Here is a 17,443-nt window from a genome sequence, read left to right on the forward strand (position 1 = left end):
TATAAATCCAAAAGAACTGCAGAATGGATCATAATCTAACATGGAAATGAACTTATATCCCAGAAGAACTGGAACAAAGTCTGACCAATATTTCTGAAATCTAGAAAGAAAATCTTTAAAATTGTACATTTAAAAATAAAATACACGTAATACAGATATATTGTAGGTTCCTTGATAGATCTCTATTATTGCAAGTCTATTCACTTCAGCAGATTTTCAGCAGACTGAATAAAAGAAGCAGCTGAAAATGCTTCATGGATGTCTTTCCCTTCTCTTTAAATACAACATTCAGCACCTGGCTGGCAGAAAAGTAGCCAAAGTTCCAGCAATGACTGGACAGGAGCAACCAGATGTGAAATGTTCAAGTATTTAAGGTAACATGCCAATTGTTTCTGTTCTACAGCTTGTTACAAAGGGCCAACAAAAAACCACTTTTCTCAGATTCACGCCCACAGATATATCTCTGCTGAAGTTTAGCTGGTAGACATGCAACATAAACTTACATGTTCTGGAAGTTTAATGCCCTTTATAGTTACATACAGTGTTGAGGGGTAATGGTTTCTGGGACATTTTGCCCACCAATCATAAACTTCCACAATATTTAGATGCGATCTGGACCTTGGAGGAGGGCAATATAGTTGGAGACGTAGTTTTCCACCAACATTTAGAACTCCATTTGCACCCACAAGCTGAAAAGACAAAATTTTCGAAGTGAAAAAATGTGTGATTACTAGTTGTGGGTGATACTGATGTAGCTTTTACAAGCTAAATGCTAGTAGAACTTTGGACAAGTCCCTTTTTGATGAGGTACATTATACTATGATAAAGGGCCTTCTCATTCCTGTTCATGGAATGATTTTCCCTCTGAAGCAAAGTTGACACCAACTTATTTACTGTACTTGAGATTGTGTGAAATATTAATCTAGTCAGCCTTATATGGAAGGAGGGAAGTGCTTTGCAGTTTGACAATTATTGTTTTATTTTAGTATTTTATTTGTTCTTGTGGAGTCTTTTAATTGATAAACAATTACCATTATTGTTTTATTTGTAAATATATAAACTGCCCTGGCATTGTTTATGATGCAGGCTGCAAATACAGGGCGACTCATAATGCATCACCCTGTGTTTTAAATAAACAAAGACGAAATAGCATCACCCTGTTTGTGATGTGACCATTTAAAACCATAACATTATAGTTTGGCAACCGCAGATCGTGGGCACAGGTTTCCTATGGGAGGATGTAGTATACATAGTTAGGTATCAGCAGATCATCTGATTATAACTTCATCTGTATGGATGAATTGACATTCAGAAGCCACTCAGAACAGAATTAGGGCTCATCTTTGGCAGAGGGGTACAGGCCTTTGTGCACTTGCTGGTGAACCTTGGTAACTGGATTCTTTGTTTTCAGTCAGCCTATGCTACCCTGTTTCTCATATTTTAAGACATACCCATAAAATAAGCCATAGCAGGATTTTTAAGCATTCAAGGAATATAAGCCATATCCCGAAAATAAGACATAGTGATAGGCGCAGCAGCAATGGCGGCCGCGGCAGGAGGAGGAGGAAAAAAATAAGACATCCCTTGAAAATAAGCCATAGTGTGTTTTTTTTGAGGAAAAAATAAATATAAGACATGTCTTATAATATGAGAAACACGGTATGACCATCTCTACCATAAGATGCAGCAGAGATGCACACAGGGGTTCTCAGATTCAGTTCTGAAAGGATACCATAATACACACAGGGGAAACATGGGGCTTTATGAAATGCAATAGCACTAAACTCCACCTTCATACAAAACACCTTTGTGGGATTTTCTTTTGGCTACCTCATCTAAATTTTGTACATTTATGGGACAAATGTGCTTGCAGTTCATCTATTACCACAACCAAGATTGAAATATAGTTTCACCACTGAGTACAGAAGTGGTTGTTTATGTTCACTTCTGCTTAGACTTTATTTGGATACTTTAGGGAGAAAGGTCCTATTTAAATAAACAAATAAAATACCTTTAGAAATGCCCAAGAGATTTTCCGAAAGCCACTTTCCTTAGCTTGTACATCAAAGTTGGTCTTTACATCATTCATGCTCAGAAAATCAAGTAGCTGACCAAATTGGGAAAAAAATTATTTAGTTAAAATCAACAATTATGACAAGGAATATTTTTTTGTCTAAGTCATTTTCTTTTGGCTCTGAATGCTATTTGCAGGGGTAGAGTGGGGCCTATGAAAGAACCTCCATGCCACCCCCACACAGTGAGCTCTGCTTTTGTGCATGCACGTGTGTGCGCGCAGAATGAGCGAATTCCAGAGTTCTCCTGCATTTGGCACATTTCAGCTCTCAAAAAGGGGGAGCTCACTTAGAATAAACAAGCAGAAACCCCTCAAATATGGTGGATACGGGTTTTCTTAGCAGGAAAACATGTAGAGCTGGCACATTCAGGAAGATTATTATTAATTTTTGTTGCATTTGTTAGATTTAAATATGTCCCTTCATCTGTAGATAGCAGAGTAGTTCACAGCATAAAAATACAAGCTAAAAAAGCACAAAACACATAATAGAAACAAGAACAAAAAGAAAATGATTTAGGATATTCATTAAGGATCAATGAAAAATCTCAAATAATGCATCTGGCAGCTTCTTTGTTGCACACTTTGTCACCTTCCCCAGCTCCCAGGCCCCCCTACAAAGCTGTTAGGAGGTCTAAGAATAAATTTTTAGAGAACCTTGCACCTGCTATTGTCAGCTGGCTTATCTACAGGAGCAATGGCTTCTGCTTAGGAACACAGAAACTGCCTTAGCAGTTCAGTATTGTCTAGCTCAGTATTGTCTACACTGACTGGCAGCAGCTCTTCAGAGTTCCAGGCAGGGAGTCTTTCCCAAATGTATCTGGAGATACCAGGGATTGAATTGGGACCTGTTGCATGCAAAGCTGATGCTCTATTACCAAGTCATGATGCTCTGTACCAAGTCTTTTCCTCACACACCCCCCCAGCGAAACAAATTGGCTCTACAATTGGAGGAACCCCCAAGAGAGATTTTGGTATGCATGGGGAAAGAGAAATTCTGTTGTACGAGTGGGAGTCCTTACGTGAATGGGCATAATCCATAATTCCTATGTCACCTACCTTTCAAATAATCTATGAATTAAAATATTAAAAGATACTTGCTGAAATTAAAGGTAACATGATGAAATTGAAATTCATTCTGTACCTCAAAAAACAGGATTATTCTTGGACTTTCTTCAGCATCTTGAAGGAAATAGTTAAAGCGTTCATTGAAAATGATTAGCTCCTCCCATTCTGGAAGTGTTGACTTAAACTGTTTAAAATCATACGGCTGGGTCATAATGGGAAGAATATGTCCCACTTTTTCTTGTTCATAAAAAGATGAAACGGATCGGCTGCTGTATAAAAACAATAAACTCTGTTCAGTCCAACTGTGCTAGACTTTTGCTTAAAAGGGAAGTGTGGGGAATGTACAGTCTAGCATTCATGCTACCAGGGTGTGTATGGAAACGTTCAATAGCCACGTGTCAGCTGGCTTTAAACTTATTCTAACTCAGACTATTCTAGGCACAAAATCCACAACCCTATGAAGTGCAAGGACAGCTTGAGTAACTTTGGCTCAAAGCAAACGTAGCGCAACATTAATGAAAGCCACAGTTAAAGAAAATAATCCAAATGGTTGTAAATTCATGTCTATATTCTTAGGGGAAAAATGTGCATTTTTCTGTGCTCTGTGCTTAACCATTTTAACCCATTCTTTTTACTGGTTAAAACCTGACATTTAGTTGAAATGCTATGCTTGGAGTGTGCTTCCTATCACACATAAGAGATTGCGTATATGAGAGGCACAGCTTAGTCCTATGCATATTACTTGAAAGTTAAGTTCCACTTAGTTTAAGGGGGCTGCCAAGGAAATATTGCATAGGAGTGCAGCTTTAAATCTTATTCGAGCACAGAGTTGAATAATATTTTCTTTGCTGTCATCTTTCTGACCTTTACATGTATTAGAAGCTACTCTGGGGTTTGATGCAACCCTTATTCCATGTTGGCCTCTCATTCAGTCTACCTTCTGACATTATCTGATGAACACTCTACCCTGCCCTCTATAGATGGGCAACATTACCTAAACAGAATAGTCTCTTGAGGATGAACTTTGAAAAGTAACTGAATGTCAGGTTTTTTTGGTAGCCTTTCATTTCTCCTGCAATTGACTGCATATATTTCCAGAGTGCTCAACTGAAATTCAAGAGAATAAGCACACATATCTATGAAAACAAACTAAAATCCCGAAAATGCAAGTGTAAATTAAGCAGGGAAGAGATTCCAGGGACATCAATACACAACTGAGAAGTCTTTACAGTAAATCACATTTGGTGTGGGAAAATTGAAGAGATAAGTTAATTAATGGGAAGAAGAGAAAGGAAACTTTAAAAGTGAATAACATCACCTATTTTCTTTCTTGGCATATAGACCAGTTTTCTGATCAATCACATGAACCTTAACCATAGGATGTGATACCATGAGATCAGTTTTAAGTCGATCTGTTCGATGGATGTAAACCCCTAAAACGAGGCTATCATCGTAAACAGGTTTTGATTCCGGTGAAACACTTCCATCAGTCACATGTGATGTATTTTCATTAGCATTTGGGGTATTTTCTTCTAGTACTAGGAGCAGAAGGAAGATTGTTTCAAGTGAGAATTAAACATTATCAAAATTAAATTGTAAACACCTATTGTAGTTACCAAGCCCCGCTAGTTCTACAATGCATTATGAAAAACCAGATACCGGTAGTATATTCGACAGCATGTTTGCTTATATCTAGGCATGTGTTATTGGACAAAAACTGGCTAGGTGAATAGAAATTCAGGCTATTAGTATGAGCAACATTACTCTTTATGCGTGATCTATTAACATGAACAGCAGTTTAACACACACACACACACACACACACACACACACACAGCAGATACAGCTGAAACTTGCCAATTACATGTTCCAACATGTTTCAAGTGGTCAAATGAATAGACCACTTCCAAAAATTGTTGTTCATACATAGCAGGACCATTCTTGAACAAATAAATGAGTCCTTATTTCAATATTTATTTGAAATAAATGTGAGGTAAGGGCAACTCACTCACCCTTTATGCTCACAGTACAATTTTCACTCTAATTGGATGCACAATGCTTATAGTCAGCAATATCGAAAGCAACATGATGGCCAGAAACAATTACAGTACAGAAAACTTTACGGAATAATGCAAAACATCAAACTATCTCTGAAAGTCCTTGAATAAGTCTTTACTTACTTGAATAAGACCTTACCCAGCGGAGATCAAGCTTTGCCGATTATACAAAGCTTTACAAGCTTGATCTCCGCCGGGTAAAGTCTGGCACCGTGACTTTTGCATTATTCCATAAAGTTTTCTATACTGTAATTTTCCCTGGCCATCATGTTGCTTTCGATATTGCTGAGCCGATGCTTATAGTCAGCAGATAATCAGCCATCATGAGCACAAACTAGTATTTTACATGCTACCACTCAACCTAGATTTGGAAAGTTCACTTGTGCAAAATCACAGTGGGTCACATGTGAAAAACTTCAGACAACTTTTTTGCCACAAGGATGGTGCAGTCTAGGTCACTAAACGCACACAAAGCTGCCACATAAATGAGCTCTGTACTCATGTGCACATTTGCGGAGGTTCAAAATGTAGCCACACAAACCTTTTTTGGGTTTTCTTTTCAGTTTCTTTCCTTTAGATTTCTGTTTTTCAATATCCTCCTCCAGTTCCTGTTCCTTTGTTAACACATCATCCTCTTTAGATTCTGATATGAGTGCTTTTTCCAATGATCTCTTTTTGCTAGTATTTTCTTCCTCTGGGTCATTCTGTAGTTCAGAGAGGGACATTGCACTGCAATGAAGTAAGTCTCGCTGTTAAACAAGGGAATGTATACATACACCCAGCCCTGCCATAATAATTGCTGTCTGCCAGAGAGATGCAAGTAAGGAACACTCCAACCATCAGCCAAGGTGGTTAGTTGAGGTCAGCCATGCCGGGGGTGGGGGTGGGGGTGGGGGTCCACTGGCTCATGAGCCTTAATTATGCCAGACATGGGTCCCCCAAAGCCATTTCAGCAAAGTCATGGCCATCTGCCTCGCACCAGATGTTAGATGTCATATCAAGTATGAAGCAGGCAGAATGTGCTCCCGATTTGTCGTTGGCAAAGAAGGCTTGCTTTCACCAATGAACAGATGACTGGTAGTGAGAACAGACCAGCTGGTATTGACTGCACTACTGATTTCCCCATGGTGAGCTCTATAGCACAGTTAACACCATAGAAATTAGAGCCTGACATCAGCACCTATCCCTTTCTGCTGGGATTGGCTGTGGCACAATGATTGCCACAGGGAACTCAAGCAGTGACTTGAAGCTCCGCTTTCCCCAATGGGAACTTGGTAATTCCAGCAGAAGGCAGCTTGAAGTTGGTGCACCTATGAGCTCATGGGGAAGGGAGTGGGACGGCTGGCATCACTGCCAAACAGCAGAAAGCAGAGTTTAAGTCAGCTGACCAGCAGTAACTTGATGGAGGAAAAGGAGGCCATGTAAACTGAAGGCAGGGTCAACATATTGCAAATGCATTGCTACCACCCCTAGACTTAGCTGCCCCCCGAAGAGAGATCTTGAGATGAGCAAGGAAAGTGATCCAAATGAATAATCCCTTCCCACCAAGCTGGGTTTGTGCTAAGAGTGGTTCCAGAACAGAGGCTGTCAACAAGCTGGGAAGAGATGATGTGGTGGGAACCATTCACCCAGACACCATGGCAACAGACAACAGGGGCACAGCCCCACTCAACCCAGATGATAATATTTCTTTTGCCAGGCAACACAAAGGGGAAAGGGGAGGGCCCTAGCTCAGAGGGAGAGCATCTTCTGAGCATGCAGAAGGATCCAAGTTCAGCCTCCAGCATCTCCAGCTTTGGTCGGGAGATACTTTTATCAAAAACCCAAGAGAGCCATTGCCAGTCAGCAGGGAAAATACTGAACTCCATGGATCAACAGTCTGGCTTGGGATAAGGCAGTTTCCTAGGATTCTATTCACTCCTCTCTAAAGATATGGCCATCCTGAAAAAGCTACCGTAGGTAGGAAACAGACAGTGTGTGTCTAGGAGGAAGCCGTTTTAAGAGAGAAAGGCAATTAAGCCAATAAAGATCCTCCCCAAGTTTGGTCTGGTGCCTGGAAGCTGAGCTGGGAAATAGAAATAAAGCCAAATGTGATTTTGCCCACCTTCCTCTATCTTAAACCTAAACCAAGGACCCTGCACTCCTTACTGAGTCCTCCCACAGGAGCAACAACTCATGGCTTCCCAGCAACTCAGAAAGTAACTTTGCAAGGAGGGAGAAGAACTGGTATACCTTACATGCTTTTTCAGATAAGGTAACACCACCACATTTTCTCCTGTAAAATGGTATGTCCAGGTTGGGGGGGGGGGGAGAGATACAACTCTTTCCATTTCAACAACAGCAATGAAAATCAAACAGTTGTTAAAGATTTAAATCCACACCAATTTGCTGTTTGCCACTATACCTTGTTTGAGCTTCAGATACAACAGATACTTCTTTTTTCTTTTTCTTCTTTTTGCTCACTTCATTATTCAGTGCCATTTCCTGGCTTTGAACATTGAGGGCGACTTCAGACATCTGTTCTTTAAGTTTCTTTTTTATTTTCTTCTTAATTGCATTTGCTTCTTCCTCAGCCACTTGCTGCTCATAGGCTTGAATTAGCTGCTCTTCCTCATCTAATTCAGATCTCCCTCTCATTCCATTCAAGGCACTTTTTATGTGGCTGTCCCCCTTTTGATGAAATGCATCTGCCTCTAACACACTTTTTGTTTTTTTCTTTGAAAAAACATGAATCTGTTTTTCAAAACTGTCCAACTTAGTTTCACATAGGTTTTCTTCCTCATTAAGTTGTTCGTGTAACACTGTCTTTTTCCTCTTCTTATTAGACGTTGTTTGCACGCTTTCCTCTCCACTAACAACATTATTATTTATTTTTTCTGCAACTGAGGCTTTGTGTCTGAGCTTGCTTTTTGTAATCCGTGGACTCCTTTCCTCTGCGTTATAAGTATCATTTATAATTACCTCATCGTTTTCACTTTCTTGGGTAATGCCAAGATGATTTTTGAATGTTTCAAGCTACAATTAAGACAAAAAACACTGAAAAGTCAGCCACCTCTTATTTAATTACAAGCATATGTATTATAGTACCGTATTAATATTTTTCTACATTATTAGTTTTATTGCATGCAATCCAAGTTTTAAATGAGTCTTAATTGTTTTATGTAGCAACCAACAGATGGAATTCATATGAAACATGAAAAGATTCTAGATTTGACCAAGCTTTTAATATATTCTTCAAAGCTTATTTTAAGAAAAAAATCCCTCAAATGTATTCTAGAATATTTGGAAAATTGACCTACCAGTATGTCGTTATTATATGTTGTTAAAATATGAGTTGAAAAATAATTATGTAACATAAATGTTACTGAGAGGAGGAGGGTGTACGTATCTAGTGTAACTGAAATAATATTTAACAAAATGTCCTCATGATAAAAATGTAAGAAATGATTGGAACCAAGATATTAAAAAAAATTCTGCCTACTAACAACTCATTTAAAGAGATATTTTCTAATTGTAATTTGGCCATTAAATTAGTATACTTGTATGTAACCCACTGCTGTTTCCTGAACCAAATGTACAGACTGTGGATGAAACACACAGAAATTAGACACTGTATAAAGTACTAGTACCATTTTTTCTCAATATAGGCATCAATAGCACAAGATATACTAAAATGATAATTAAAGTGCTTTTCTTTTCACATTCACAGAACCTCCTTCATGTAGGGAAACGGACAAATTAGTATAGTGAGCCATTTCCACCACCAACAAAATAATAGTAAATGAAACAGCAGTCATGAATCTGAAGGCTGTGCTTTTCTAAACCCTGAGATTGAAGTGCTGGTACTGTACTTGTAAGTCTCTGTGAAACCCCAAGGCTGCAACAATCTCTGCTTTCTTAAAGGAAGTAACTCTGCAAAGAACAGTCCAGGTTTCTTCACACTACTTAAGGAATTGAGCATGAGACACTAAGCTTTGCTCTTTTTAAACCTGTTTGCCAAGACAGGCAAACAAAGTTTCATAGAGTTGCCAACTCACCACAATGTTCTCTGGCGTCCCTGATGCTTTCTTCTTCGATTTCTTTTTATCTGCCAGGTCAGCATGGCTCTTGAAAATTTCTTCAAAACGAACCTTGGTTTTTGCCTTGGCTTCACTCTCCTCTGAAAAGGTCAAACAGCAGTTTCATCACTTTGGCTGTCACAGCCCAGTTATCCTCTTCCATTCATGCCAAAGGTGCAGCCAAGGGCACACATGTCCCTGCAGATGTTCTTCCTTCCCCTGCTGAAATTAGGCCTGAAAAAGGCTTTCTTAGAACCGCTTAGAGGTTTCATCACACACCACAATTTATTTATTTATTTATTAAATAAATAAACAATTAATTCTATCATCATCAATAGAAAAAGTTGTAGTGTGTGCTTGGTTGCTGTGTGCGGTACTCACAATAGTGTTTCCTGCTGGAAACGGACCCCGAAAAGTTGGTGATCCCTGATATTATGAAGCTGTGACTCCTGCTAGCCACAGAAAACAAGAACAAATACCCTGTTTCCACTCTGCCAAACCTCATTGTGGTGATAATACTGCAGATTCTTTCCTTGCAAACTAGCTACTGCATCACAATGCAGACATGAATGCATATCCGCATGCAGTACTAGTTGCTGTCAGGGTCTTTGGGTGTACAGTTATCATCTCTGGATCAGGACCCAGGTCAGCAATGCTGGAAATACTAATCGGTAATAAGAACTCTTCTTTACACAGATAAAATTTAACAGTAAATGGTTCATACAATGCAAAAGGTAAAAAATGCTATAGCACATATACTACATACCTGCTGGCATTTTCATGACCCTCAGAGGCAACTCAACACATTTCACTTTTCTTCATTCTGCAAAGAAAACCAGAATATGTTATAGGGCAGTAACATTGTGAAGGACAACTATCAGTGAACAATCAAACACAAACTATCAGAACACAACATGAAAAAGTGTTGCAGGCTTCTTAACTTTGGGTAATATGCAATGGTGGCTATCAACTCATGGGAAAAGGGGAGACTTAATCATCCTCCCGACTTCAGTTTACTGCACTTTCTAAATCTACTCCAGAGGGCCGACTCTGAAAGAGATTTAAGGGGAGCACAGGGTGCTGCAGAGGTGGGGAGACAGGAGAACGGCTGAAAACTGCCTGCCTCCCTGTTCAGCTAACAAATTTTGTTCCATCAGTGGACACTCATAGTTGAACATCACCCCTTGTTCATGATGTTTGAACTATCAGCCACCCAATATTTTTAATTGTATTTTATCACTTTATAATCAAAAGAAAAAACCAGTAAGCAAAATTATCAGACCTAATGCAGCAGCAACTGATTAAACCTCATCAACCAGGTCCCCTTAAGGACTTCTAAAATAATGTCTTAACTAATCAGCCAGCAACATTTTGATGCACTAACAGATACACCAGTGCAGTGCACCACACTAAGTCTGAATTAAAGTGCAGAATAATATAATGAATAGTGTTACAAAACTTCAGTGATGCCATATACACACGACTGCAAATGTTTAAGATTGTAGTGGCAGGTAGAGCGCCTATGCTAGTTTCAGTGTCTTTGGTGATTGCCCAAAACTCTTATTTGCTTCAAATACATTTCTAGGTCATTGTGCCTGTAGTTATGCACACTTTGCCTCAGAATAATTAACTGGCATAATAAGTACAAGAAGACAGGGAGAGGAAAGCTAGACATGAATTATCTGTGTGGTTTTCCAATGGTTCTAGCCCCACCTGCTGAAGATTTGGTGCAATAATTTAGTTTATATAAATGAGTTCACTGCATCTGACAAATGTTGAACATGGCACCGCACTATAACCAGCTTATCTTCAAGCACCAAGAAAACCAGCCTGCGTACAAATTCTACATGCTCACAAGGGAGGGTGGGAGAGCTCTCAACAGAAAGAAAACACCACACCTGTAGCTTAGCCACCAGGAATGCTCCCTTGCTGTAGCTTACCCATTTGCTCTACAGAAGTGAGTGCTGTAATGTAATCCTATGCTATGCACATTCTAAAATCCTGCCTAGCATGTGCAACCAAATAATGACTTAGCACAATTTATCATGTAGTTTGGTTAATGCATTGGCCAAAAAGGGCTTCAGAAACATGGGCAGTCATTTACACTTCTGCTTGCCTCACTCCTCCTGGCTACCCTCTCTGCGCATTGTGCTATGTAATGTATACATGTCACAGCCACTGCATAGAAGCTGCTTTGTGCAAGTCCTCATGGTAGCTGTTATCATTGGTAGGTTGTTCAGGCGAAGCAGTCTATCATGTGATTACAGTTGTTACTTTCGCAACAGTGAAAATGATTGTTTCTGTGTGCTATTTTGATGTGGGGAATCTGCATAGGTGTGAAAATGCAACTCAGGTGTCTCCTGAGCTCATTCAATTCAAGCAGCTATGCCTTAGCAGGGAACAACTCCACATGAATAGCTTTTTGTGTAAAAAGTTGTGAAAGAATGACTCTAGAGCACTAGCAACTAACTGCCAACTGGACACTACACCTGCCACATGGAAGCTGCATTTAATTCTGTGGTGACAGGCCAGTGCAACTGTCAAGAGTTGACTATGACACCAGTGCAATCTAACTACCACAAACTACCACAGGCTACATTAAAACCCAGCTTTTAAAAATGGCCCACCACTTGCAAGGTTAACCGTTGCCCTTCCCGGCTCATTGCATCCAGCAGGGAGGACTGACAAGCTGGGTCCAGAGTTATAAATGCCTCTTTGGCAGGGAGGGGAAGTCTCGGCCACCTTAAATGCTGCAGCTGTTAGGATCATTCCTGAAGAATGCTTCCTTCGACCAGATAAAGAAATCTTGCTTATTTGAATTCAGTTTTAATGTGGATTGGATTCTGTCATTTGTATGGTAATGTACATTGTAATGTTTAATGTGGGGAGTCCTGTCTGGTCAGGTGGAAGTTGGTTCAACTGTCACTGGGAGACTTCTCAGGAGCGGTTAGAGAGAGAATTCTCAATATGCAAAAGAAGCAGTGTTCTGGTTGGTGGCTGCAGGGTTAGAATTTTCTGTTAGACCATGTGATTGGCTGGGGCTGGACTGGAGGGCCAGAAGAAGTGTATATATGGCTGGGTGCTAGTCAACTAGAAGTCAGTCTGTGCTGATCAGTGAAGGGAGTCCATGGTGTTTGTGGTGCACTGCCAGAAGACAGCAGAGGAAGAGGCTTGAGAAAGAATACATACAAGAAAGGCAAAGTGTCTTGGTGGCAAAAGACTTGTTGGGGTATCTGAATCACTTGGGTCAGGCATAAGAGATGAGGAGAGAACAGTGCTGAGCAAGTACGGTAGTGAGAGACAGTCACACTGCCAGGCTCTGAGGTCTGGTAGGTTTCAGCAAAAGTCCTCACTGATAGTGCTGGTAAGACTTCACTGTGGTGGAGTAAATACAAAGGCAATTGGGCAAAAAGTTTTAATAAGGTTCTCCAAAGCTGTCTTGCTTTAGAAACAGAGTACTGTATACTGTATAAGAAGCTACAGTTAATTCACAAGGAAAGTGTATGTCAATTTAAAGAGACTCTACTATGTTAAAGTAACAACATAAGCTTGTGCGCTACATAATCTTGTAATAAACAAACAATATATTTCCTAAATATAGTACATATATCTGTCTGGCTTTATACCAGTTAGCAGGTTATTGATAAGGGTGAAAAGGGTCCAAGTTACATTAAATGGTGGGAGCGGAACAGATTTAGGAAAACCATTGAAGTTGGATTTTGTTAATAAAGTAAGTAAGGAAATATCCTGTTCTCTTGTCACAGATTAAAAGGATCCTCACTGGACCCAACCAGCCAGTTGCAAAGATCTTTTTCTTCGGCAAGTTGTTCAGAGGTCACCTGCATATATGGAGTTGGGTGTCACTGGATCTGATGATGACACCCAGGTTTATCTGTCTTTTGCAGGTAAGTCAGAAGAAGTGCTGAACCAGTGTTTGGGAACAGCAGTGGACCAGAACAGGGTCCATAAACTTGTCTAACAAGTGTGATGGTGTTCAGCAACTACAAAAGGGAATGTATACTCCTTAAAAGGATTAAATGTGCATTCTGGGAGTGCTACTAGATTCACCTTTACCTCTTAAGGATCAGAAAGCCGTAGTAGCACAAAGAGCCTTCTATGGGCAGAGACTGATATACCAACTATAACTCTCCTAGAAAGAGATGGCCTAGTCACAGTTATCTATGTTCTGTTAACCTCACTGGACTATTACAATATGTTTTTCCTGGGGCTGCTTCAGGTTGGAAATTGCAGCTATTCTAGAAGACTTTTAGGTTTGAAACTGTAGCCATTCTAGAAGACTTTTAGCCCAACCACTGCCAACTCTGCCTCTGCCCACTGCCAATATAAGGCATCCAAAAGATTATTTCAGAGGAATGTGGCCCTCAGTATAAGGTTCCACCCCCCACCATAAAGGAGGGGAATCCATATAAAGCTGCCCTTGGATCTCAAGATTTAGAACTTATGTATTGCATCTTGATGTAAAACTGCCAACGTTTCATAACAAGAACTAATTACATATGTCATCAGGGTCAACACAATATATAAGGAAAGATCTAAACATTGCATATCTACATTGTTTGTATTCAAAACCAATGATGTGCAAGGAAAAAATGTTATGGAAAATTTTCCATTTGAAACAAAACATTTTTATTTAACACATTTTTATTTAACAGATCAGTGACATAAAGAATGGAAGCTGAATCAGCTTCAAAGTTGATCTTAACTTTTTTCAGGCATCTTTGGGCATTGCATTCAGTAATATAATCCACATTCAGAATACTTCTTTCATTTCCCCTCTAATTAAATATTTCTGTTCAAATACTTCTAGGTGTTAGAAATTTTATTTTAGATTTATACGACTTTTTTTTTACTTAAAAATATATCATGGTTAACACAATTAATCCTTTCCATCACAAAGATATCATGCAGTTAAGCCATCATCTTCCTGAAAACCCTGTGCAGACTGTTACTGTTGTCTTTTGCCTTAAGGCATTTTAACAATTATATGGCTACCTACTGTATGCATTCCGTCTTCCCTACATTTTTAGTTAATGTCAACAAAAGGAATTAAGGAGGGAATACTATACTGTATTGCACTTACCACTGAACTGAACCGGACTTATTTCTGAATAAAGGATAGGATTACACAGTGTGCTTTATATGTATTAGCAATGCAGTTGGATTAAGCAACAAACAGGACAAACGTGAATGGAGAGGGGAAGAGTGTAAATATAGTCCTTTAAGCAACCTGAATAAGATAAGGATGTTCACTAATTGTAATCCCATCTCAAAATAGAAATGATTTCATCATTCAACTCAAACAGGCAGAAGAAAGTGAGGTTTCCAGTGCAGGAATTGCCTAATCCAAATTGTATTATAAAAACACAAATAAAAATAGTTACAGGTAGGTAGCCGTGTTGGTCTGAGTCGAAGCAAAATAAAAATATTCATTCAGTAGCACCTTAAAGACCAACTAAGTTTTTATTTTGGTATGAGCTTTCGTGTGCATGCACACTTCATCAGACCTAGCAGTTCAAAAGCACATCAAAGTGCAAGTAGATAAATAGGGACCACTCTGGCAGAAAGGTAAACGGCGTTTCCGTGCGCTGCTCTGGTTCGCCAGAAGCAGCTTTGTCATGCTGGCCACATGACCTGGAAGCTGTCTGCGGACAAACACCAGCTCCCTCAGCCTATAGATTGAGATGAACGCCGCAACCCCAGAGTTGGACACGACTGGACCTGATGGTCAGGGGTCCCTTTACCTTTATACTTAAAATATATTGTATCCTTATCTGTAATTATTCTCAATTATCTCACTATTCCCTTTAGTCTAACTAACATCATTCCCTTTAGTCTAACTACACATGAAGCAGATTAGAACTGGCTAATTTCAAAGGCCACAGCTCCCCCCATCAAATGAGTTTCAGAACTAAGCAAGGATTTAAAGCTGATCATCTTTGCTACATCCAACCCCAACAGTCAACTACGCAGCACATCGTGGAATCATTGTCACTGGTGCGGTTTGGGATTGCCAGTAGACTGGATATGAAGAAGTTAGTTCATAGCCATAGGGAGAGAGATAATGACACTCATTATTTTCCACACTCTTCAATGGAAGTTACCCCTCCGCAGGACTGCTACTAAGGAGAACTGACGTCCCTAGGCACATCTGTGTTAAGTCCAGATTTAAAGCTCTTTCTTGCGTAGGATCAAGCCCTACTGGATCCCAGAGGGACTTACTTCCGAGTAAATAGGCGCTAAGTATTTCTATCTATTTCTATTTCTTGCATCGCGTTGTGCTAAAGTGGGAAGCACTACGAATTTAAACACCAAAGAAAAAGGGAGCTTCATGGGGCATCGCTTTTCGATTCTTAAGTTTCTCTAGCCCACTCCATAATTAAGCAACGCGGAGAAACCTGCCACAACCGAAATCACCGGGTTTGATTCACATTTTGGGCTCCCTCCTTTCTCGAGCCAAGGCGATGCTACCGTAGTCCCGCCCTCGCACTCCACCTCAGCCAATCGGCGCTGCTTTCGGAAGCGGAGCGCACGCCCACCTCCCTCCTCCTCTTCAAGGTACAAGCTCCGTCTCCTAACAGCACCTCATTCTGTCGTGTGCGAACCACGGGAGATGTAGTGCTGGCTGGGGCTGCTGGGACTCGTAGTCTTCTTGCATTCCTTGCTTACTCTGTTCTCCCCCTCCCCTCAGGTTTCTCCGTTAGGAACCGCCTGGGCGCTGGCTGCCGTTCCTCCAACGGAAAAGAACGCAGAGGCCGCCGGTTGGTTTGTGGGAGGGACCGCTGGCACTGTGAGGCGGCAGGCAGCGCGCTAAAGCCGTTGGGAGCCCAACCCGGCCTCCGTGGCAGTTGCTGGCCGGCGGCTGAGGATGATGCGTGGAAGTGGAGTGCTATGAAGGCCTCCCGCTCAGCGTCTGACGAAGCGCCGCCGACTGTGAAGCGTATTGGGCATAAGCGCCTCCCTCCGCCCCTCGCCTAATCGCCAGTTTTGGACTGGAAATAGCAGCCCTCAGGAGTTCCCTCCCGCTTAGAATGTCGGCCGCGCCTTGGCCGCCCTCAGGAGGGACGAAGCCCCTGCACAGAGGCCGCCTACGCTTCTTTTTTCGGGTTGGGGGGGGGGGGGAGGATGGCTTTGCGCCGCCATCTCCCCCCTCCCAACCAGACACGTAGCCGGTCCTAGTGGGAACCCAGTAAAAAGGGGGAGGGGAGGGGGTTAGAAACTCACTTCCAACCCTCGGTTGCTCCGCGCCGTATTCAACGGCAGCTGCTTACGCCGCCTCCGACTCTGCTGGCTACGTCTGATGCCGCCGACGGCTTCTTCACCCTCCACGTCAATTGACCTTTTCTTTCATTCTGTTCCTCGCCTTTTCCGTCACCCCCCCCCTTTGCCCCAAATGGTTTCGCCTCAAACAAGCAGACGGCTGCCAAGGAAACGAGGGCGCCCACGGGCCTGCGCGCATGCGCAAACGACGTGGCAAGGGAAGCCAAACGTGCGCGAAGTTCCATCTCTCAGGCTGTCTGCTGCTAATATGGTTGTTTTGGTAGGTGGTTGTTATACGGTAGCGGAGTACTGCTCACATGGCGTTGTTGGCATTAAAATGCCAACCCATACTCACCCCCCAATGGGATATTTTGTACCCCTTTCCGGGGAAAACACAGCAAACGTGTTGCCTGGGACTACCCTTACTCTAAAATAGAACTTTCTGGAAAGTAAAAGGCAATGCAGACTAAAAAAACTAATACAGAAAGGTAGGACGCTTTGAAAATCAGAATAAAAAGTTTAAAAGTAAATATTTTTATTTGTGGGGAAAATATACCACTTTTCCTGTCCACAGTATCTAGGAGACATAACAGCATAGGGTTGCCATGTCAGGATTAAAATGCGAACTCGGCACGTAAGGCAAATCCACACCATGATCAACTCCCGCATGGAAACCAATGTCCCCACTGTGGAAGGACGTGTGGATCCAGAATTGGCCTCCACAGTCACTTACCAACTCATTGTTGAAACCATGTTTATGGAAGACAATCTTACTTGGCTACGAGTGATCGCCAAAGAAGAAGAAAAAAGATGAAGCCTCTTGTATATTGAAACATGATTTTAATAAATAGGCAAACCTAGTATAAACTCAATCCAACTTTATTTAGCAACCTAGGAAATTAATGTTCATT

At 41.1% G+C, this 17,443-nt stretch overlaps 1 protein-coding gene across 2 annotated transcripts in view; it reads right to left on the reverse strand.

The window, feature by feature from the left end:
- The window catches only part of AHI1 (Abelson helper integration site 1), a 62,932-nt gene extending 46,249 nt beyond the window's left edge, over positions 1–16,683 (reverse strand). Inside the window, exons 1-9 of one of the 2 annotated variants that reach the window (XM_035108917.2) lie at positions 16,497–16,683; positions 10,021–10,077; positions 9,234–9,355; positions 7,601–8,211; positions 5,738–5,925; positions 4,458–4,677; positions 3,216–3,405; positions 2,012–2,107; positions 504–689 (exon numbers count right to left, since the gene is read on the reverse strand). In XM_035108917.2, the coding sequence (XP_034964808.1) occupies positions 504–689; positions 2,012–2,107; positions 3,216–3,405; positions 4,458–4,677; positions 5,738–5,925; positions 7,601–8,211; positions 9,234–9,355; positions 10,021–10,036 (1,629 nt within the window). In that variant the 5' untranslated portion in view covers positions 10,037–10,077; positions 16,497–16,683. Of the gene's footprint in view, positions 1–503; positions 690–2,011; positions 2,108–3,215; positions 3,409–4,457; positions 4,678–5,737; positions 5,926–7,600; positions 8,212–9,233; positions 9,356–10,020; positions 10,078–16,496 lie in introns of both variants that reach the window. The other variant, XM_035108912.2, reaches the window with a different exon arrangement.
- Positions 16,684–17,443: the final 760 nt, after the last annotated feature.

Source organism: Zootoca vivipara, chromosome 3, assembly GCF_963506605.1.
Source record: "Zootoca vivipara chromosome 3, rZooViv1.1, whole genome shotgun sequence".
Taxonomy (NCBI): Eukaryota; Metazoa; Chordata; class Lepidosauria; order Squamata; family Lacertidae; genus Zootoca; species Zootoca vivipara.